General features: G+C 38.5%; 1 protein-coding gene across 5 annotated transcripts in view; it reads left to right on the top strand.

Annotated features, from left to right (window-relative positions):
- tacc2 (transforming, acidic coiled-coil containing protein 2) overlaps positions 1-24,847 on the top strand; it is a 57,635-nt gene that overhangs the window by 24,775 nt on the left and 8,013 nt on the right. For 3 of the 5 annotated variants that reach the window (XM_060872549.1, XM_060872553.1, XM_060872552.1), the window contains 9 exons: positions 2,862-3,131; positions 15,788-15,918; positions 16,878-18,336; positions 19,558-19,618; positions 19,882-20,083; positions 20,953-20,996; positions 21,132-21,241; positions 21,322-21,475; positions 21,937-22,071. In XM_060872549.1, coding sequence (XP_060728532.1) covers positions 2,862-3,131; positions 15,788-15,918; positions 16,878-18,336; positions 19,558-19,618; positions 19,882-20,083; positions 20,953-20,996; positions 21,132-21,241; positions 21,322-21,475; positions 21,937-22,071 — 2,566 coding nt within the window. The remainder of the gene's footprint in view (positions 1-2,861; positions 3,132-15,787; positions 15,919-16,877; positions 18,337-19,557; positions 19,619-19,881; positions 20,084-20,952; positions 20,997-21,131; positions 21,242-21,321; positions 21,476-21,936; positions 22,072-24,847) is intronic. The other 2 variants (XM_060872551.1, XM_060872554.1) reach the window with 2 other exon arrangements.

Below are 24,847 nucleotides of genomic sequence, written 5' to 3'. Positions count from 1 at the left end.
TCCTGCTTATATCTCTTTTTCATGATTTCAAACAGATGACTATGCTCAGTATGAGCACCCTTTGAAATGTGTTTTAGGGTTTAAATGATACTCACAGTGAAGGAAGTAAAATAAATTTGAGACAAACATGTTTGCATGCTAATGTCTTTCCACTCTGACTAATGTAAACATGTGCTAACAAGCCACAAGTGGATCTGCATATGTTCAACAGTAACAGACGGTGTTCACCTGTATGTGGCCAGTACCTTTAATTCACGCTGACTTTAACATATTTCCTATTACGAATGTTGTGTATGAATTCATTTTTCTAGCTGCTTGATTGTTTTTCATTGTTTTGGAATGCAATCAGTAATCAGAGTTTATCATAAAATAAGTTATAGGTTTAGCCATGCTAAATATTTTCTCACATTTAAAAATTTAAAAAAAAAATTATTTGAAACCTAAGCCCTGGAATTAGGGTATACTGCATGCTCTAACTTTGTATAGTGTGTTAATACTGTTTACACCACTAAAATAGATTTGGCTAAACATTCCTGTCATGCTCTTTTGACTTCTTAAGCACCACATAAATGCTGGATGCTCAGGAAAGCTAATTCATCCTAATTTAAAAGAAGAATATTCATGTAAGGGTTATATGGCTGGAACAAATGGGTGTGTGAAAGAGTCTTGGTAATTCCTGATCACCAGAAACAAAAGTCTGGAAAGCATATAACCATTTTATATGGCAGCTCAGCTATAATTAGCTGAAACTGCTTCTGGTGGTATGAAAAAGAAAGTGTGAAAATTGCTTCAGGATACACTAGTTGCATTGTTATAAGCCTGCTCCGTTAGCTACTTGTATTTATTGCAGTCTGTTTGCTATTAAACACTGTCTGGGCCATTAGGCCTATTTCAGAGACTACAGCTGTTCTCAAATATTGTGAGAATATATTTACGTGTGTACATGTGTCAAAGAGAGTTTGTATATAAGTTTAAAGACATAATTTTGTATTACTATATAAGTTTGTATATGTTTACCATCATTGCACAATTTACTTAATAATATATATGTACACTGGTCATCACTATTCTTTGTACTTTGCGTATTCGTCTTGTACTGATTTGTAATGTCTGTTTGCACTGTCCTTGTCTCTAAATGTTGCACTAGGTTGCACATGTTGCACTTTATGTGGCTAGGACTTAGGTCCATAGCTCTATGTTGTTTTACGTCTTGTTTTTATGTAGCTTTATGTCGTTTTTTTGTTGCACCTTTTTTTAATTTTTTTTATTTCATTGTGTACTGCGTCAGCTATATAAGGTTGAAATTAAAATAAAAGCTTCTCGACTTGACTTGACTTGACTTGAGAGATAACTACTATATTTGGCCTCTTTTCCTCTTTTGTTCCTTTGGTTCTTGTTGTACTCTAGATAAGTTACAGTGAAAAATATGTTGAACCTAACTCAATGAGATGAACAGTTCTGAGGTGGCTGTAATAGGCTTTGTTGATTAAAGGATACAATGTGTTGGAAATACTAGTGCCATGCTATGATATGTTATGCACAGTTGTTGAAGGAGTGCGGATGTCTGGAGACTGAGATGCATAAGTGAGGTATATTTTTAGACTGTGGCAGCAGGCTGGCCCTCACTATGAGCAGCTGGAAGACTGTCTGCTGTCTACCCCGTTGGGCTTTGCCATCATTCTTTGGCCAATCCCAATTATGGTGTATGTCTTTTTATGGGCTTACATTTCATTTCTACTTGGGGGAGAGGCAATGTCATATCACCTGACCTATGCTTTTCTTATTATTAAGGTTTCATTCAAAATATATGGTTTTATGTGTAGATTATCCTCCTATATTTTGTAGTAAAATATTCTGGTAATTCAGCTGGAATAGCATAAAAATGGGCTAAAATAACATTCATATATAATTAATTGAGAAAACACTTTAATGTGTGTTTAGCATAAACGATCTGTTCCTAGAGTAGTATCAAAAGAAGAGGTTTACTGATAATTGGGCACTAGCTTCAACTCTCCAATTTCAGTAGATCTGTGACCTCTGTAGCCTCAGATGCTTGTTCTGGACTGGCAGTAGTGGAATCTGCTGTTGTAGGTTATTTGACTTTACCAGTATAGCCATCAGTGAGGTTTTTCCACCTATAGAACTATTGCTCATTGTATGTATTTCGCTTTTCACACATTTCTGTGTAAATTGTAAAATGTGTTTGAACATCATAAGATTCCGCCCAGCTAAAATTTGCTAAAATTGCTAAAAATTTTAAATTTGCTAAAATCAGAAGTTTTTCCGAGGGGGGCACGGTGGCTTAGTGGTTAGCATGTTCGCCTCACACCTCCAGGGTCGGGGTTCGATTCCCGCCTCCGCCTTGTGTGTGTGGAGTTTGCATGTTCTCCCCGTGCCTTGGGGGTTTCCTCCGGGTACTCCGGGTCCAAAGACATGCATGGTAGGTTGATTGGCATCTCTGGAAAATTGTCCCTAGTGTGTGAATGAGTGTGTGTGTGTGCCCTGCGATGGGTTGGCACTCCATCCAGGGTGTATCCTGCCTTGATGCCCGATGACGCCTGAGCTCCCCGTGACCCGAGGTAGTTCGGATAAGTGGTAGAAGATGAAGAAGTTTTTCCTCATTCTTATCTGAACACTAACTGAAGATAACTAATAGAATAAGTGAGCAGAGGTTACAGGTGTTCCTAATAAAGGTGATGGGGAGTGTAGAAATCATATTACTGCATTCATTTGAGTATAAAAATGTTTTTGACTTTTCTTACTTATGGAGGTTAAACTGGATGTAACAAAAGAAGCCTTTTGATCAATGTCATTTTCTGTCAAGCTCTCCTTACTTCTTTGTGTATGTGTGTGTTGTCCAGGCCACTGGTTTCAGAATCAGCTGATGGGAGTGAGTCTGTCTTCTCCTTCCCCCCACCGCCTGAGGAGGACGCTTTGCCGCCTGTTCTCCTTGCTCACCTTTTCTGTGACAGCTCTGATTTCCCCACACCGCCACCCACACCCCCGGACAGCACTCTTCTAGAACCTGAACCTGAGTGTGAACCCCCTGTTCCTCCCCCTGTCCCGGATCAGGTCCCAGACACTGCAGAAGTCCTCCTTCAGTACGATCCGCAGCCAGACCCTCCAGCCAGGTACACTGATCTTCCGTCTATTAGTCAACAATTGTGTGGCAGTTGGTGGAGACAAATTTAACCTTCTTCACAGTGTGTTTATATTGAAATGTAATGTGGTAAGCCACACATTTCACCTTCTCTTCTCCATGTACACACTGATAAAGGCAATACATGCCTAAAAGTGCTGATTCACTCGCATAGGTGTCCTCTGTTCTTTGAGCGAGTCTCAGGCCTGTCACTACCAAGAGAGCCATCATTCACTTTTAGCAGTTTAATGCAGATTTTCTTGCAGAAGAATAATAATGGCAGCTTTTACTAAAGCCTTAATGCGACATGCTGAGATATACTGAGCTGGTTAATGCTTCCTCAGCATTCTACCCCTGTGGATACTCATAAAATTGGCAGCACAGTAATGCATCTGACAGAAATTTATAGTCCACTAATTCTCATGCATGGTCATACATTTCACAAAGGCAGATCCTATAGTTTTTATTTCCTTCGTGTCTTCTTTCTGCATTGACATCATGTACTATTTCACTTATAAATATATGTTTCTCTGGTGTTTTTTGCCATATGTTTTCTCACACTGATATATTTGAGCTATAATGTAACACTGGCCACAGATGAAGCATTTCACTAGCACTGTTTTGATTGGATAGAGGACAGGATGACTCAGCCACGTTGACAGACCGTGTGAATAGCGTGCTTTCCATTTCTGATATAGAGGTTGAGTAGAGCTGCCTGGTTCCTTCTACACACTGCTGCCCACTACAGTATATAGTGAGTGAATGCATGTACATGATATAAGAGGACAATCATTTTATTTTTTTGACTTAGCAAGTTCATTTTCACACACAAGGTGAAATTAATGCTCTTTATCTACATAGTTTTTTATATTCATGATGATGATTAATACACACAGCATTTATTAAAATGTTGTGCATATTCATTACATAACAAATGCATGACAGTGATTGTTTATAAGCATACATGTTGAATCCAAGTATATATATGACAGCATTCATAAAAGCCCAAGGGCAAACCTATTTGTTTTTATCTTATTTGGTCACTGCCCTGTGGCCCTGCTTTCAATATACATACTGGCTATACAGAAGCTATGCATTCTGGCCCTGACAATAAACATTTTTTCAGCATAAAATGCCATTTAATATGATAAAACACAAATATTTAAGTTCGAAAGCAGGATCAAAATAATAAAACAAATTTAAATAATTGAACAGTTTTCCAGCATGTTTTTAATACCCATGAAACTACTAAAATGGTCTAAGAGGTTAAGCATGATACCATCTTTACCCATTAAAGAATGCAAAGACTTGTTAATATGCATTGAATGTACAAGGTAGAATGTTCCCATGTCCTAATTTAAAGATAAAATTGCAAAAAAAGTACAGTTAGCAATCAAGTACAAATCTTTATATCCTATAATCAGCCCAAAGGGAGTGTGTTGTTTTTTTTTGTTCTTTGGAGTGAGTTATATTTTACCTTTTTTTTTTTTTTTTTTTAATTTTAAAGCATTATATCTGAAGAATAACCTAGCTGTGCATATTATTGGCTCATATTATTGGCTCATTATTGGTATATATTACCAGTACTCAAACAAGCAAATAGACAAAGAAGAAGAAGAAGAAGAAGAAGAACAACAACAACAACAGAAAATCTGCTTCTCCAGTTTTTTATTTGTCTTTGGATTGCTTTCAGATGTCTGCAATAAATTAACTGAAGACGCTGTTTGTTCATATATCAGGCATTCAGACCTTTCTACTGACATTAATGTTTCACAGCCCTCACACAAAAAAGACACAGATGAATGAGATTTTGCAGCTAAATGAGAAATCTTACTTCAGTGTCACCCTTTTCAGCCACTGCTTCAATAAATGACATCATTAACGCTGTAATCCTAACCCTAGTATGTTGCTTTCAGTTTGTGTGTTAAAAATTGGACAGGTAGAGTAGAATGGCTCTGCTGCAGCTGTGCATTTGCTGGCTGCATGGCTTTAAACTTTAATTGCTCCATTTCCACTGGATCCAGAAATATAGTCTGTAGTTACAGCATATGTGAAAGCTCACTGTTCCCTCCCTTTTTGGGTTACTTCGAGAGACTGCAGCAGCAGCAGCATCTGTGTTCTTTATTGGTGCATTCCTATAACAGTTGATGTCATTGAATTAAATTTGCTACGCTTATTTTTTTCCTAAAGCTTAAAATGATTTTGTTATACACATATTGCTATTATTTGTAGTTTCTAGGATGACTTTATGATTGGCTGCAAAATATATTAGTGTTTTCAGTTTAAAGCTCTCCAGGGTCAGGACACAGTTTTGGGGGATAAATTCATTCTGCACTTAAACAGTTGACCTTGGTTTAAGATCTGAATGACTCTTTCTAATAACGGGTTCATTAATGAGACCTGCATGGCCAGAGCTTCAGTCCTACATCCCATGATTCAGTATGTACAGTGACTAATGTAGTTTTTTTTTTAATTCTAAAAAGAATTCTATATATTCTATTATTTATATATAAAATTACATTTGAATAGAATATATGAAATCTAAATAATTCAGTGGTTCAAAAACCATGATCACAGAACGACAAAGTTGTAAAAAAGTGATCTTGTCAGAAGAGTCATTTTCTCATTAATTTTTCTTCAAGTGGGTGAGTGCGAGTTTTGCAAACACCAACATAACAGAACAAGCCTGAATACCTAAACTGTCCCTTACACTAAGGAGAAGCTGGGCTCTGTTAGTCTGTGGGAGCATTTTGCTGCCACGGTTAAGAGAGAAGGGTCTCTACAACTCAGCACACAATTCATTCAGGATAACCAGTGACTGAATGGATTGAGTCTGAAATGGTGGAAATCATATGCTATGGCCTTTACAGTTATCACTTCTGAACCGAGCTGAAGACCTATGGAAGATTTTGGACTAACTTGTAAAATGGTGCTCTTTACCACCATCATCAAGACACTATGGGAGAGAATATAGATTGAGAGGCTTGTGGAATCCATGCCAAGGGGCTTTAAATCCCTAAATATGTTTAACTGAATTATTCATGGTAGACTTTCTTGGTCTGTTTTTCTTATTTTGACCAGCTTGCTGTTGGGAAAGGTAGGTAATACAGCATATGAGAAATGTGAGAAACCTGTATAACAGTCTACACTTTAGTGTGTTCTTTATTTTGAGATTTTTATGTATATTACTTTATACCTTATTTGGTGTATTGAACTTTCCATTTGCTTGTGTGTTTTACCAGAAGCTATGCTATGCTCATGGCACATCAATTTATTATGAACTACCATTTATTGTACGTAGCTTTAAATTTCTACAGAAATAATTAGTATTATTATTAGTGTATTACTATTATTTTTAGCTGGGTCAAATTATGATTGGCTATATGATTTACAATATGTCAAATCAAGGGTAAAACATTTAATGCTGAGCCTACTTTTGGGTTAAGATGGCCAGCTAAGTTTAATAGAGGCTTCATTATTGAGGACTAGATGCAAGAGCTTAAGTAACAAAGACTAAAAAACTGGCTGTGGTTCAACAGGACTGTCAAGGAAATTGATCTGCATTTAGATCTATGGGAAAGAAATCAGTGAATAGAGTTGAAAGTTGGGGTCAAAGTGCACATTCGATTGCTGTGTCGTTTCCTTTAACACAGCAGAGGAATGACCAATGGTCATAAGGCATGAGATATTTGGGAGGTGTGCGTCCTTTTTTTTTTTTTTTTTTTTTTTAGATCAGTTTCAAATATACTATTATATTAAAGCAATGGGTAGAGCTAGGTTTGTGTGAAAAGTTCTTTGTTCCGCTTTCCCATGAGCAGACAATAGATTTATAATCCTCATGTTTCAAATCCCTTCAGCCTCCTAGTTTCACATATTCACTGCTCCTGCAGACTGTAAATCAATATGAATTGTGTGGATTGGGCAGACTGGTGAGAGCTCTACTGTCTGCCCTGAAGGCAGCTGTACTGTAGCTTTCTTTGCCCTCTTATTCATTTTTCTGTTTTCTTTGTTTCCACTCCTTCACGGTATAATTTCTTGGTCCCGTATTTCATTTTGGTATGAGTTTGAGTAATTTTGACCTGCAATACAGCCTGTCTCTTCCAGCACTGACAGAATTAATTTGAGGATGCAGTTAGCACAACTGCTTGTAATGGTAAGCCCATCTTTCACTGTGTTGCCCTAGCCAAGCAGGACAATTCAAAACCTTTAAAATGATAGAAAGCTGATGTTATTCTCTGGAAAAGTCATCAGTAAGTATGTTTATATTACGATTCATTGATTTTGGCATATTAACTAATGTCATAGACGATCAGACAATAAAAGCAAGGAAAGTTTTGTTAGTGCTTTCTTTCTGAAACAATTAGAAACTGAAATCAGGTCAGTCTTCATGAATAAATTAAAACACGCACACACATAGAAAGGGATCTTTCTTAGGGTCTATTGTTGAACTCATTTTTGTTTTCAGCTGCCTGTCCATTCCCATATGGAAGTTTCCATTTCCCCCCCATGAAAACTCACCAGCAGCTTTTTTATAATTCATGAAAAAAAAATGCACTGAAAAAAAGCAATGAAAAGGAGATTAGGCTGTGTTTAATTTAAAATGTCAGGTGCAGTTTTGCTTGGGATCGAGAGAGTGAGAGAATGCGGACGGGGTGGGGGATGTGTTACATAGCTTTGTGTGGGGTGCTCTATTGTTTACGTTTCATTTGCAGACAGGACACCAGAGGGCTTATAGACAAGGAAAAGCTGCTTGAATTTTTATACCTAACTAGCCCTGAGAGAGTGAGAGCAAGAGAGAGAGAGAGAGAGAGAGAGAGAGAGACAGAGAGACAGAGAGACAGAGAGAGACAGAGAGGGAGGAGGAAGATAGCCAGCATTAGCTTTGCTGAATGGTCCAGTGATTCAGAGAGGAGGTACTAGTGCGAAGTAGCATCATCCTCCTGCCTCGTCTCTCTCTGTTTTTCTCTCCATCTTTTATTTAATACCTTTGTACATTGCTTCGCTCTTCTACCATTGAAGATCTGTTGTTGTCACGGATATAAGACCTCCTCAGCCTCCTCCCCCTACCATGTAAAAACAGCCTGTGAGAAGCGGATTATTGGATAGAGGAATCGGGAGACTCTCTGATGGGTAGATGCTGAGGGGGATGCCATCTCATCCTGGTTCACTTGACAGCGACAAGCCAACTCTGCTCTCCCTTTGCCGTCACCCACCATCTGGAGGAGGGGGGACGAGGAGGAGAACAGGAGGAGGAGGACGGTGGAAGGGAGCAGGTGGAGGTGAAATTAGCTGAGAATGGGAGCAGTGGAGTCCACCGAGCAAGGACAGGTCCCCTGTCTGTTTCAGGAGCGTCCCGAGAGCATGTGAGTCAGGACAGAAAAAGAGAGAGGAGAGGAGAGGAGAGGAGAGGAGAGGAGAGGAGAGGAGGGGGAGTTCCTTTTTGGATGATCTCATTTTTGTCGCTTATTATTGTTGCTGTGGGAATATGCTACGTAATGTACAGCTTACCTGTTCAGTTTGTTTTGTGCACTTGCTCATTTGAGTATGAAATATTTCACTGAGGTTTGCTGGCACATTGTAGCCAGATGGCCTTAGTGTTGTAGATGTGCCAGTTTTTATCAGTAAGACATAGAGGTGCAAACATGGTATCTTAAACGAGGACAATGGTTTATTAACGTAGACTCTGTGTGGATGACGTAATGTTGCATGGCTGTGTTTACATTCAGGTACAACATACATTGACTAGACTAAATGTGGTCTGATTTGGTGGAGAGGGGACTCTGTGTACCTTGGATTTGGATTGTGTTTTGTGGGGGGATGGAGAGCAATTCTGCAGGGAGAAAGAGGACTGAGTATGCTGGTACTCCAATAGAAGGATAAAGTACATGAGAAGAAGGGGGTTGGTGACATAGCAGAATAGAGAGTTATTTATGTCTCATATAGCATTGAGGATTTAAGAATAGAACAACTGGGTGGCTATCATCTTCTTCTAAATGTACCATATTCTCCACATAATCACACACACACACACAAACACACACACACGCATGCACGCACACACACACACACACAAAATCATGCTTATTTTTATAATGTTTGAACTATTGTTTACTCACTAACATTGGTCATAAGCATATAATTGCTTTTGTGATTAACTCTGACATAATGGGCAAAGTGGGGAAAATTGTGTTAGCAGCTCTTCATATTTTTCTTTAGATAGCAGGCGAATTAAATGCACATTTGAAGAAGTGCTATTGTTTATCACAAGTTTTCCATGAGAAGGTGGAGGATATGACTATTGCTGTTTTTAGTTTACATAGTCTGATTATATGAATATGAATTGATGGGTTCAACGTAATAATGACAATTTTGTGGTAGGTAAATATTATAAAATGTGTATAAATTATGTGACAATATTGGTTTAAGTTTATAGCTGTGGAGTATCTGATGGGTTGATGCTGGGACTGGTGAAGTGCTTTATGGGCATTCAGATTCCACTTCAAATAAGAGTTAAACACTGTTCTGCATCAGAAAGTACTCTTCAGTACAAAAGTATGAGTCATGACTATGCTTTTCGTTGGCTTATGCAACCACTTCAAATGTTCCCATGAAACACTGACACACCTTCAGTAGACTTTGTGCTGAAGTGCACTAGGACCTTTGGTGGATGAATATGGTTAACAATATTAGGACGTCAAAAAAAGTTTGACACAAAGCACTTAGTAAATAATGCAGAACCCAAATTATATATATATATATATATATATATATATATATATATATATATATATATATTTATATATATATATATATATATTTTTGTAAACATGAAATGTTTATATTCTGCAGATATATTCTGTTGTCAGTGTTGCTTACTCTATAATGTCATAAGTTCACAATTATTCTTGGATTTGTTGCAGAAAGCATCATCTCATAATGACTCTGTGGTATTTTCTAGAAAAATGACCAACTTTTATTTGGAACACGATTCTTTACTTAAATGGAGAGACTGATTCTGTGGTCATGGCTCTGTTTCTCGAGACTATTATCATCTGTAAATCACAGATACTGACAAGTGGTTAGGCACCACTTTGTTATTATAAGCGTGTGTATCTTTTAAACAGTCCTCTCTGTTTATGTAGAGTTGCTTACATTTAAAATGATTTATGTGTAAAACCTATAGCGGTATTTCTGGGTTTCTCACAATAGTTGAGTTGAATAGAGAAAAAAATCCTGTTTTGGAGACTTTTATTTAAATTTTCAAGAAATGTAGCGACTACATTTCTTGTAGTCTTGTAGAAATATACTGTAGCTACAGTGTTAAAAATGTTGCTTAGTATTTTAGGAAGATAAAAATGGTCTAGAAACACTAAGAAAACCTGACTAAAACCAAAAGTTTGTATACCTGTAATGTTTAGAAATATTTTTGCTCAACTGAAACCGTTAACTTGGCCCCGAGTTGGGACTTTTCCTGATTTCTTACTACTGATTTCAAACCAAATACCTAGGGCACTGTAACTGTATTCAGTGTTATCTTGCTTTAAAAGGTACAGTAGACACTATTTCATGACATTATAGTTAGACACTGATGGATTATGTGGGATTTGGTGGGTTGTGGCACTAATTCTTATTAACCACTACATTTTATGATCCATTTGAGGTTACTGGTCAGTGGGATGACTCATGAAACGGGATTTGTTGAGCAGAACTGGAAATCGAGGCTACTAGCTGCTGGGATTTTCATTTTAAGTAATTCTTTTAGTGTGAGCCTGCAGATATAACATAGCATCAAAAAGAAATGAAATAGTGAACGAGCAGAATAACTTCAGTGTGAAAGCAGGAGAGCTGGTGCATTACTGCATGCTGCAGACTAGAGATGGAAAATAGCTGTCTTAGGAATATTATTTATGCTCTAATTATGCATTACTTTTTTTAACTATTAAAATTTTCCTATGGTTTGGCAATAGATGAGTTCACAATGATTCTTGGATTTGTTGCAGAAAACATCATCTCATAATGACTCTGTGGTATTTTCTAGAAAAATGACCAACTTTTATTTGGAACACGATTCTTTTACTTAAATGGAGAGGCTGATTTTGTGGTCATGGCTCTGTTTCTCTAGACACTATTATCATCTGTAAATCACGGATACTGACAAGTGGTTAGGAACCACTCTGTTATTATAAGCGTGATATCCTCTGTGTTTATGAAGAGCTTGCTTACATTTTAAAATTAGTTACATGTAAAACTTATAGAGGTATTTATGGGTTTCTTACAACAGTTGAGTTGAAGAGAGACAAAAATCCTGTTTTGGGAGTCTTTTATTTACATTTTCAAGAAATGTAGCTGTTCAGGAAAAGTCAGAAGCTTCAGTATTTAATGGATTCTAATGTAATGTAAAAAATGACTGCATGTTGATTTTCTGTAATTATGTTTTGTAATATGGAAGTGTTGTATATGGAAAATGCTAGTGATAACTACAGCAAAAAATGTTGTTCAGTGTTTAAGGAACATAAAAATGGTCTAGAAACATTAAGAAAACCTGACTAAAACAGCAGGAAAGCAGGAGCGCAGACTAGAGACAGAAAATAACTTTCTTAGGAATTTTGTTTCTGTGCTAATTACGCATAAATTTAACATTTACTGGTTTTATTTATTTATTCATTTTTTGAATTCTGGTTTTTATACTACAGTAATTGTTCTCATACAACAAACGAATATCCACCATTTATTTTTTGGCCCTGATTTGCTCAGGAACAAACATCATGAAAGGAAATACTTTGGCAGACATTAAAGGGAAGTGAAGGGTAACTAAATAACAGCTAACATTGCTGAGAAGAAGTAAACAGAGTAACATGTTACTGGTTAATAGGGGAAGATGTTTTCCAGGACTGTTTCATATTACTCTGAAAGGTGTGTAAGAGAAGTTGTGATTGAGATTGAATCTGAGAGCTAAACATAATTCCGGATCTACTAATCAACATGGCTATAACTTGCATAGTTGAATACTGCTCTGCTCTGTGCATTATATAGTCAGCAGTATTAATTCTGACTGTTATTCTCTGTTATTACCTGTTTGTCTCCCTCTCTTGGCTTCTAAATGTTATTATACACTGTAGTCTCTCTCTGTTTTTTCTTTTATAAATCAGAGTCCAGTATTTAGATAAAAGGTATAACTACTTTCTGTGTTCAATTTCTTTGTTATCTAAATTTTAAATAATCAGAGGCTAGACTAGCAGGTACTAGTAGAATATAATTATATGCTGCCATTAAAATCACTATCTAGGAACAGTATAATGGGAATAGGTCTTTTTTCCCTTTTCTCCTTTGTTCAACAGCACGCTCTTATATGCAGAAATGATTGCCGTATGGCTGGGACACAGCTCTCGCTCTCTGGCAAGCACAGGGTCTGTGATGATGTATGTGTGTACCAGAGATTCTGGCTGTTTCCATGCAGACAGGGCTTGCTGTTTCTGTCTCCCTCTATTTTCTTTGTTTTTGTCTCCCTCTGCCTGCGCTGCTGATGTCTCTGATGATCCTATATATCTTGCTCATACTATTGACTGTGCAGTTTCCTTTGTCTTTCACTGAAGCATTAGTAATTCATTGTCATTTAGCCTATTTAGGGCCACATTTGCAGGAAATAGGAGCAGTGGGGCCTTTTGTTATCTGGTTTCTCCTCTATGCATTGCATCATTCAAAAATGCAGTGCAGCAGAAATATCTTCCTATAGCTTTAAAAACACTCAAGGGAAGCATAAGCTTTGAGGAACAGCACTGCAACTGATATGTACTGCGGCTATTTGCTAAATAGATTAGCACTTTATATTTCCACACACTGAAAAAAATACTTTTGTATTTGTGTTTACTGTGATAAATGTGACCAGTTAATGACATGTGATTTTGTGTTCACATTTAAGAGAGAGAGAGAATTACAGGCTCAGCCAAGATTTTGTGCAAGCTATCAGTGTGCCCAGGGGAGCATATGGCCTGAGACATAGTTTCCATGGCAACAGTCTGCTTGCAAGGCTGTGGTGAAATTACCCGATAAAGAACAATGATGCTAGAAAACTGATCACAACATTAATTCTTTTTCAACACCATTGTTAACACAATCTAGCTAAGATGTTTAGCAAAATGAATCAATACATCAGTGTCATGGCTGGAGTTTTTTCTGATTAACATTTGTTTAGTGTTCTCATGAAAAAACATTACATGCTTTGAAATGCATGAAAATTATAGTAGACAAGTTGCAGAATGAATTATATTCATTTACAAAAATGCATCATACTTTATATTTTTATTCTGGAGTTATAGGATAGTTAGTTGGGTTTTTCCAACCCAATATTGATGCTCCTCCTCCAAAATGGTTTAAACTCCCATTCCGGCTTTGGCATTGACCGCGCTTAGTGATACTTAGCTCTCTTTCCACTCTATTTATTGATTTCTACCACCAATGAACCAGCATATCACGTTTGTATTGTAAGTGGACACAGATGTTGCCAACCCTCCCATAGCTTTGTTCACACAGCAGGTGGGCTTTTACCATTGAACATGAGTGATAACCCTTAGGATGAACTAGATCAATATACATCCTTTTCACCTCTGTTAGTCTATGGAGTTGCATGTGGGTTTGCCACTGAGACCTGTCTGATAATAACACTGCTTTCTGCTCTGTGTGTGCATTCAGTATGTTTCTGCTCCCAGTTCAGTTCTACTGTTAGTCATGTTCATCATTGTGATTCTGTTTTCCTTCTTAACTAGGCTGGAGGTTTTGATTAAGAGACATTTATGCTTTGCGTGTGCGTGGTGCCCTGTGATTGACTGGGGTCCCATTAAGGGGTGCAGTCTTTCTTGCCTCCAGTGTTCCTAGGATAGTCTTCAGTCTTAGTTTGATACTTTGGGCTTTTAAGTTTTTTTTAAGCTTTTAAGTACAGCAAGAAAGCATGGTGGAAGGTGACAAGAAATTGAATGTGTAGAATAGAGAAATAAGACAGAATGGACTGCATTAAACTAACTGCTCAGAGAGAAGACCTGTTTCTCTGCATTTTACAGACATGCAAATTATTACAGTATATTTTGATGCAGATAGAATTGTGAGCCATATTCTTTGCTCAGCATGAAGGCAAGGGGATGCTGAGAGAGAGAGAGAGAGAGAGAGAGAGAGAGAGAGAGAGAGAGATTGGGGTGGGGGTGGGGGTGAGAAGGAAGGAGGCAGACAGTGAGGAGTGCAGAGAAAGACTGAAACAGGCAGAGAAAGGGAGGCAGAGAGCCAGTAGGTGGTGATTATCTGCCACAAGTCTCTCTTGAAAAACCCTACAAACGTACATACTATAGGATGAATAGGAGGAGATCCTATAAGGACAGGCTGTGTGTGAGCTGAGCTGTAGCAGAGCGGAGAATGGAAAGAAGACAAGTGTGAGCAGTGAGCAGCAGAGCTCACTGACAGAACAGCTAGAGTGTTTCTGCATTTGGTGGTGATGGCGGTGAATGCATGGCAGGCTCTGTCCCCATTGCAGTGGGCACGATGGGGCTGGGATACATTGCTGGGGGGCTCTGGCAAAGGGGACGAGGGAGACCCTACACTAGGACTTCTCCAGAGAATTACCTGGAGCTCCAGAAGTGACTTTATGGTCAAGGCTGCTAGCGGGCCGGTGAGGCAGAGGTGAGAGATTCTGTCAAGTGCTGAAACGAATTATTTGGGCTCTGATGCAGGGAGACAGGGTGGGGTCTGCAAATTGAGAAAAATGTTGTGCACTTGAATCATAATAATTGTAACTGAATGAATAAACCATGTGCATTTGTTACTGGTTACTTGTCAGCCTTTGTTAACCAGTGTTTTCTTTTGTCACTGTGCCTATATATCCATTTTAAAGCCCTGATTACACAGACACGAAAAAGCTTTATTACAACTATTTGACATTTGCAAAGGCTTTTTAAATAGGTTAATGCTTATTGTGCCTTATTTTGTATCTGAAATAGCTAGTGTGTGTGGCTAGTTTGTGTATGGATGGATTCTGTGTGAGGAGAATAAAGAACGGGGGAGGCAGAGGCAGGGAGTCATGGTGTCCATCGTCTTACAGCAGATTCAGCGCTTTGACTTCCAACTGTAGCCCAACGGCCCTTGAATGATAGAAAATAAATGCTGCTACGTGTGTGCCATCATCAATAAACAGTCCATTAAATGCTTTCTAATGTCTTTCCATGTGGTCTCAGTGTTTGATGGTGATGGGAGATGTGCTGATATAATGCAGTGCTACTGGCTCATGACGTGAAATACAAAAGCTTATAAATAGAGCTGTAAAACTCACATTTTCTTTTCCTTTAAAACATGAATTTGTATTACAAAATTTGAAATGCTTCTGCAGTCAAATGAGTAGCAGGGTGTGATAGTGATATTTGCCTTACACAATATGCACATTTTGATTATTATATTTATTATATATAAGTCATAAGAAAGTTTTAAAATTACAGTATGTGTATATATATATGTATATATATATATATGTGTGTGTGTGTGTATATATATATATATATATATATATATATATATATATATATATATATATACACACATTATATATGCATATATTATATATATACACACACACACATATGGATATCTCTCTTTTCCCTTGGCTTGTGTTAGGAGCTCAGACTCTGATGGCACGTTTGAGACCCCTGAATCCACCACTCCAGTGAAGACCGCAGCCCCTCCAATTCCCTCAGTTGAGCAGCCGGAGCCGAGCACACAGTCTCTACAAACCACTACAGACACAGGTAAACACTGACCAATACATTCACAGAGTACTGCTGGAAAAAAAAGACATCTCATCTTTTCTATCTGTGTTTATGTACCGATGTGTTAACTGTTCAAAAGTGTTTTTGAAAGAATTATTGTTTTTTTATTCCAACTTAAAAAAATAATAATATTTAACAGAATAAACCTCATTGTTTGCTCATATGTACAGTATTACCACAGACACAATACTGAAAACAGGTCTACAAGTGTTTACAAAGTTTAGAGAAGAAAAGGGTTGTTTTGGGTATAAAATCTCTCTTAGTTGCTCTTTCTGGTTTATTTAGACAAAGAGCCTGGCCACTCATGCCCTCTAGTGGAAATCAGGAATAGTGCATAGAGTGTAGATGTATTTCTTTGGTGTATAATCAAACACACACACACACACACACACACACACACACACACACACACACACACACACACACACACACACACACACACACACACACACACACAGATAAGAGTATATAAGAATTAATAATGTTTCAGTAAGAGATTATCTGTGCTATCATCCAGGCTGTTATTTGTGACACACAAATAAAAAATGTATGAAATCAACAGGCAGTGCAATAGAAGGCACAATTAGATGGACAGGTTTTGCACACAGGTTTTTTGCTAAAATAAGAATTGTATGAAACACATTTTAATATAAATATTTATACACTTTAGGTTTTATGGATACATATAGACACTAATCACATTTGCTCAACTAGCATTTTCATTTAAAGAATCAAAATAAGAATAATTAAGCCAAACAATTTCAGTAGGATGCTGGAAATATAAAATCATCCACACTCAATTCGGAATAAGTCTAATATTTTTTTGAATCACAGGATTATTTTACTGTTACTCAAAACAAGACATATTTGGTCAGTTTGCTCTCAGGCAAGCTTAGGTAAAAACTCAGGTAAAAGCCTTTTATGCTTCTGTTTTTCAGACTCCTGTTCTTTGCCTGCCTCTACTGGAGATGCTTCTGCTAGTGAGGTGCAAGATTCTCCTTCTTTCCATCCCCCCAGTCGCTCCCTCTCCATTGTTTTTGACGAAGACAAGCCAATAGCAAGCAGTGGTGCCTACAACCTCGATCACCTACTTAACACAGAACCCTTATCAGAACCAGCATTTGATTCAGGCTTATCAGGGCTAGAGAGCCGTACACCCCTAACCCGCTCACTCAGCTTCCAGTCTGGGGATCTAGACAGCGCTAGCCCAGGAGATAGGCCTGCAGGGGGAGCATTTAACAAAGCCACTCATTCTCGTTCAGAATCTTTCAGTGTGGGTACAGAGAGCGCTCCTGGAACTCTACGACGGGTCAAAAAACCTCGACCGGGATCTTTGAAGAAAAAGCCTCTTTCCAGGCAGAATTCAAACCCTGAGAGTGCCATTTCCAGAACTGTCTCATCCAGCAGTACCCCAGAGGTGAAGAAGAAAGGGAAGCCTCTTGCAGAAAGTCCTCTACAAACACAAGAGGAGAAAGAGTGTCCCCCAGCCTCTCCCAGCCCCAGCCCAAGCCCTGCTGACACCCTCAGACGGACCAGAATCAAGTCTCGAGTAGAGAGTCCTCCACCTGTAGTGGAGGAAAGCAGCCCTGCTCAAGCACAAGTGACTGCAAAAGCCCAGGAAGAGATTTTATCAGTTCCTGAGGACGTCTCCCCCATTCCTGACAGTGCCACTTATAAATGGGACCCAGATAACTTTGAAAACATTAACCCATTTTGCACAGGTGGCAGTAAGCTTGCCAACTCTCCTGTCTTGGGTAAGAAAGCTGACTTTATCCCTGCCCCTGACCCCACCCCTGTTCCTACAGAGGAACCCCCAACTGCTCCTGCACCTCCTTCAGAGAAAGCCTTCAGCACAGAGGAGCAGCCAATCACAAAGCGGCAGTCTGTCAGACTGGAGTTTGATTACTCAGAGGAGAGTGGAGATACACCACAAGACAGTCCTCTGCCTCCCAAAAAATTGGGCAAGAAGCCAGGGGCCAAGATGCCTCTTAGAAAAGCAAAGCTGGGCATTAAAAAAGCGCCCCCACAAACTGAGCAGTTAGACAGTACGCCTGCTGCAGTCCATTCAAATGACAATGATGACATTCCCATTCCCAAAGTATCTTACAACTTTGATCCTAACAAATGGGATGATCATAATTTTGACCCTTTCTCTTCAGGAAAAGGCATCCCTAATTCCCCTCCCAAGTCCAGGGCAAACTTCAAATTTGATCCAGACTCGTTTGATGACTCCATTGACCCCTTCAAGCCATCAACAAAGATGGGAATTTCACCTCCAAAGGCAGCATCTTTAGAAATGTCCAGCAATGACAATGAAATTGAAAATGACAATGTTGATGAGCTGGGGGATCAAAACCAGAACAAGCCAGTCAAGAACAAGAAAAAGCCCCTCAAATCGTAAGTCTAAGCCCAGCATCGGTGTAATTACCTTGTCTAACGAAAGCATGTGTTCTATTCATCTTATTGTGGCCATGAGTGTGTACAGTATATGTGTTAGTGTCTGCATGTGTGTGTGCATGTGTGTGTGTGTGTGTGTGTGTGTGTGAGAGAGAGAGAGAGAGAGAGAGAGACAGCAGTCTGTGACAGCTTTCCTGTGTCATAGGAAGTCCAGTGGTTTTTCTTCTCTCTGTTGTCCTTTGTAAGTAGCAAGATGAAAGAATAAATAAGCATTAGTATTGATAACCTACATCACCATTTGCTTTCTGACTACAGCATTTATAATATCTTTTAATAGGATTTTATTTGCCATCATAGAAAACTGTTTATCTTTTGATATTGTTGAATATTAGTTGCTTGTTCTGGTTAGTGAAGAATTTGATGTAATATTAACTCTATATCTATTTTAGCCATCTGTGCTTTAAAACAACATATGTAGAACTGCATATACAAAAAGCCTTTATTTAATAGACTACCAATGTTAGTTAGAGAATGTATCTACAAATAGTTAGAGAAGCCAACTTCAAAGAAAACAGTAGAATTCTGGAAAAAACTGCATATCATATACATGTAATACACTAACAATAGCATTGAGTTTGGAAATCGACATACTAAAGCTTTAATTCTCAAATATGCACCAATGGTTCACTCTTGTTAAAGGCAGGGTCAGTGATTTTTATGTCAGAACATATATATGTAATAATATATGTAATATTTGTTTTTTTATCACAGTATAACAGCTGTGAATAAATTACCTACTCAGATGAGAATCTCAAATCTAGGGCTGTTAAATGGGAGAATAAATCAGTCGTGATGCCCTTCATGCACTTGTATATGGTTTGGAGGGGGAGCTTTGAAGGGAACACTAGGGATGGGACTGTGTTTGTTTAGACTTTGAGTAAAGCTAAAATCACTGACTAGACCTTTAACTGTTTGTAATTATACACTCTTTATGTAACTCTTAAGTGTTAGCAGCTGTAAAGCATTTAGAAAAAGGCAACACAACAGGTATGTATTTAAAGTTTGAAGTTTCACTTATTTCATAAAAAACAAGACTGAATCCTTTATTTCGTAAAAGTTCTACTACAATCCAAATAATGAGGCATTTGTTCTGGTCTTTGTTTGTAATTGAAAATGAACAATGTTCACTTCTTATTGACTTTTCTTGTCTTTATTTCACAGTAACACATTCAGAGTGAAGAAATCACCAAAGAGGTCACCTCTGAATGAACAGGTTACACAGGTGTGGTTTTTTTTTGATGACATTTTGAGAACATAATAAGGAGTGAAAAATTAGCATAATACATATATAGTGCAAGAATTGTATTTGCTCCTAATTAAAGGGACAAAACATTATGCCTAATCATATTAAAATCTCAAAATAGTTGCCTTAATCCTTCTAAACTTGCTTTTTTTCAGTTGTTTTATTTATCAACATTTATCTTCACTATCAGCTCTAGACAGTGTTGTGTTTTTGCCTACCATCTCACTGAACATCACCCTCAGCAGGACTCCTCTGGTGATGCCATGCCCGATCACTTTCAGGACCATGCCACAGATGAAGAGAAACTAGCCTCCTCTACCAATCAGAAATGGGCAGTTCGGCATGACCTGCAAGCGGAGTTGTCATCTGACATCCAGGACTTTCCTCAGCCCTCTGACCTCACTGCCTTTGTCAATGAGAGCAGCTTACCTGCACAGAACCATGGTGAGTGCTGGTGACACACAGAATAGATATGTGGGTGTGTGTATAAATATATGTGTTGTAGCGAATGGAAATTTTGCCCCATAAAATCCTGGGATCTATCACCAGTACATTCAAATTCATATATTAGTTGCCACATATATAAACATACACGGTATGACATGTAGTGAAATGTGTTTTATGACTGTTCATTATAGTGAGAAGTAAATACAAATAAAAAAAATTTAAATGTAGGTGCAATAAGAAAGAGAAAAATGAAAATAAACAGAAAAATAAAAATAGATCTATGAATCTAGATATAAAAAGATACAATAAGGATAAATAAATAAAGTAAGAATAAAAACAGATCTGTAGAATTTGCAGTGAATAGGATGGAATGTTGATGATTATGTTATATATAATTTAGATTTATGGCATATACACGATAATTTGCAAAGTAAAGTAATTTACTTTCTAAAGTAATTTTTTTTTAATGTGAGATTCGCAGTACATAGTTAATACTTTCTGGCTCTTTGTGTATGTTATGATTTTGCATATACGGCAGTTTGAAAAGTCACAGCTGGCTCAGGTGCTTAGTTTCATAAGAAATGCTCTCTTAATCTCTTACTGAAACTTTATTAATTCTTATATACTCTTATCTGGAGTACTGTGTGTGTGTATATGTCTGTGTGTTTATCAAATGTAGCACAGCGATGCTGCCTTGCTTATGCACTCACTTAATTACAGTAAGGCCACAGGCCAAAATGAGTTTGTTGCAGTGAGGGTGTGTATTGACTGTAGTGTCATCATCCTTTTAATCCAGTCCTTGCACAGGAGTTGTTTTAAACTCACTTCCTATGTTGCTCTTATTTGTGTTTTCTCCTTACTTACAGACTATGAGATTGAATACATGGAGAAGATTGGAACGTCCACCCCAGTAAATATTTCAATATTTTTTAATTAGTGGTTAGCTAAAAACCACACCAAGAATACTGTACTGAATAAACAGAATTATTTTTTGTTCTACTTCTTTCAGTGGGTTTGTTTATCTGGGTCACTTTGTGTTCCACAGCCTTTGTCAGTGAAAAAGCCATCCCTGTACCTAAATCTGGATTCAGTGACAGACAGTACAAACCAGGGATCCAGTATGCACCACTCAGGATCCAACTCCCCCTGTACTGGGTAAACACACACACACACACACACACACACACACAATTTAAATTTCAGTCCGTTAAGTTTAACCCATATATTCTCTGTAGGAGTTTTGAGGAAATGGAAGCTAAGATCTCAATGGAGGGAAAATCACCTGTGCTGTCATCTTGTGGAGCCCCGGAGCCTCTAACAGTAGAGAAGAGCATGAAGCGAGAAGTCCATCCCCAGAGCCGGGGACAAAGCAATGAGAGAGATGGAATGGTCAGTATGATTAACTTTAGCAATGCTGCCAGACATTATTAACATGGTGATTAACTGAGAAAGTGGAATTCATTCATCTGTACTGTAGGTCTGGTGTGTCAAAGAAAGGTATTTCCACCATGTTGTCTTTTTAGATTTGCTGATCTAACGTGCTAACAGTTTAAATGATATTTTAATTTCAACCTCTAGAGGGAGACAAAAGGCAGGTTATTTCTCTGCCTGTGGTCATTTTGATGATATGGGTTTAGACTTCAGCTCAGCCTGTAGACAACCTGATGCCATTTTGGTATCACATCCAATTTCTGTAACAGAACAAAACACCAACAGAGAAACAAACAACAATTCAGCTTAAAGATTTTACGAGGCCATGCTGGTGAGATATCATGTGTGATTGCTTCACATTGCTGACACCCACACACCTTCCTCCTCTTGTCCTTCTCCTGCTGTAAACTTCATATTAGTCCCCCTCTCAAGGCCCTGTGGACCCCGCAGATCTGTCCCTCTTAGACAGGCTGAGTGAGTCAGCCACCCCTCTCAGCTACCTGGAGCCTGACCTGGCAGAGACCAACCCCACTGCCTTCGCCCACAAATTGCAGGTGTGTAGAAAGTGACATGCCTGCTGAGCCCCTTTACTCTCCTTCTCCCCCTCAGCCCTCTTCTGCTGGATTGTATGCTTGAATCTCTGTGTGAGTTGCCATTTTGCTTTGTTTTTTCAAAAATCATTTTACATTTTATTTTAGTTGTCTATGTGCTGGTATTCGTGTCTGGTGTCTATGTCTGTCACATCTGTCTGTGTTAGCTGTTTTTGGACTGAGGTCAAACCCACCACACATTTTTTGCAGGTTGTTAGTTCTTTGCTTATTACAGTGTTGAAAACCATGTCTGTGGAAATCAAGTATATTCTATAGATGTGATAGAAACAGTCTAGGTTGAACTTTTAAATATTTCTCCTACTTTTAGGTTTCAATGTGTTCAAATCAAATATAAATACCCAAAATGTTTAGATCATAGAGATGGACTTGGCCTTAGCTCTGAACATCATTGTGTTACATGTTACATGTATTTGTATGTGTAATAGGGGATGAGTGTCTACACTGCCTTCATATAGGTGTGTGTCTGTATGGGCGTGTTAATGTATTCTGCTGAACTCAGTCAGTTCAAATAAGAGGTGAGAGTTGGAACTCTAACCAACTCTCTCCCTCCTCGCCCAACACCCTTTCCCCTTGATTTGCTGCTTTTCCTTTTCCTCCTCCTCCTCCTTGTCCTCCCCCTGCACCCCAGGAAGAGCTAGTCCTCGCAGCTCTGAGGATTGAGGCTCTGCAGGTAGCCCAAAACATCTCTCAGAGCCCTTCTCTATCCACTGTTACCCCTCAGGTACTGCACGGTGCCATTGTGTGTGTGGTTGTGTGTGTGTGTGTTCCATCTTTAGTAGCAGAGAGTGTGCATTGCTGTGTGTGATATTTGTACCTGACTGCATCCTGGTGTGAGTGCATACCCACATACTACCTCAACATATTGTGGGAGTGGCCCAACTCTCACATTCATCCCTGGTTCCTGTCATGTGACTTCTCTAACCTGGCTCCTGCTCCCTGACCGTTGCTGCCTCTTTCCCAAACCAACACCCTCTCTCTGGAGTGTGTGTCTAATATATGGGCTTTGTGACAATCCTGCATGTTTGCCTGGATAGGAGATGCATAGAGACAATGACCAATGTGACTTGGGATGCTGTGCTGGGGTTGAGTTTATGTCTTGCACTAGTATATCCATTTCAGTGTACTCTTATACATCTCTGAAGTTCTTTGGTGCTTAATTCCTTGTCACATTGCATTTAGAGTTCCACTTCTGTTACTAATTGACACTAACACATTGGAAATAACGGACATACAGGCAATCTGTATGTTTGACCTAGATGCTGTTAGTGTAATTTCAGATAACCCTGAGCTTTGATCAGTTTTGCTGTGTCTCATAGCTGGTTTGGTGATTGTGAACAGCACTCTTATTGACTAATAGTGTGTTTTAAGAAATCTAACCATTTGTAGAAGTAAGCCTTAGGCAAACAATAATAAATCCATTCATTCACAAACACATTTGTGTTCTCCCCAGGTTGTCTCAACTGGTGGGCAGGGACAAGTGCCGTTATTTTCTTGTAGAGTCTAGGCTGGGGGAATGTGGTGTGTGTTTGGTTTGTGCATAGTAAAGAAACCATGGGATACCAGAGATTATTTCTCTAGCAATGTGCACACCTTGAACACTTTAATGCCATATATTCCTGTTTGAATGCCACACAGAGTTTCATAGAGTGAGGCAGTAAGTGTGCTGCATTACTGTGCTGGCATGTACCTACCATTCAAGACATTCAGACACCATCTCAGCTGTCTGCTGAACTGGATCATCTATTTAGATTTAGCGGTAAACCAGAAAAACTGTGAACACATGACAAATTAAAATACACACACGTATGGATGTCCAAGTTGCATATTTGTGACCGACATAGAAATATGTGCAGCTCCAACAGAAACCTTGCTGTATGTGGGCAGATTTGCAAATTGTAATAGCAATCCATTTATATCTCATTCTGGTGAATAATACAATCATTTAATTTCTCATATACACTCTGCCATGTTTTTGGTTACAGGTGTCGTTGCTGCTATTGGCAAAAATATTACTCCATCCATTTAATTTATACATGTCTTCTTTTCCCAGCTGTAGCACAACAAGCCACTCCTCGTTTGATCTCTAATGGTTAAAAAATAATCTGTTTCAAAACACATTTTATTTTCTGATTGCATAATTTTACTTCAACAATTATTTCACACTCTTGCTATAATTTTAGCTGATAGTCAGTGCAGGGCCATGAGATGCTGCTTTCGCCCACTCATTGAGATGACCCTATGTTCTCCCCGCTCCATATTCAAGTTCTTTTCTTGCACGCTTCACAGTCTCGGCTCAAGAAATCCAGCCCATGCCGCTGGAATCGCGACAGTTCGTCCACAGCTAAAGTAAGAGGACTCAGACTAGAATCAATTAATTCCCTTCTTTTTTTTTTTTCTCACAGTGGGTTAAAACCTTTCCTCAGCTAACACACAGGTGTGACATAAACCTTATATCCCACATACCATCTGTCGTTTCATTGAGTACAATCACCGCAATCTCACTCTCTTGAAGATGCTGCCCACACTTTTTTTTTTTTTTTAGATTTCATTAAAAGACACAATAGTTAAAATAAATCTCATGCACATGCACCTAATACTGAACATGACAATATACAGATAACACCAGATGGCAATTTTGTTAGGGCAAGTCAAACTCTCACACAGACACATTAAATCCACTTTGAAATGTACTGATAATGTGCCAAGCACTCAAAGGCTA

This window comes from Tachysurus vachellii, chromosome 6 (assembly GCF_030014155.1).
Source record: "Tachysurus vachellii isolate PV-2020 chromosome 6, HZAU_Pvac_v1, whole genome shotgun sequence".
Classification (NCBI taxonomy): domain Eukaryota; kingdom Metazoa; phylum Chordata; class Actinopteri; order Siluriformes; family Bagridae; genus Tachysurus; species Tachysurus vachellii.
The sequence above is the reverse complement of the archived record's forward strand: the minus strand, read 5'-3'. Positions and strand labels throughout refer to the sequence as shown.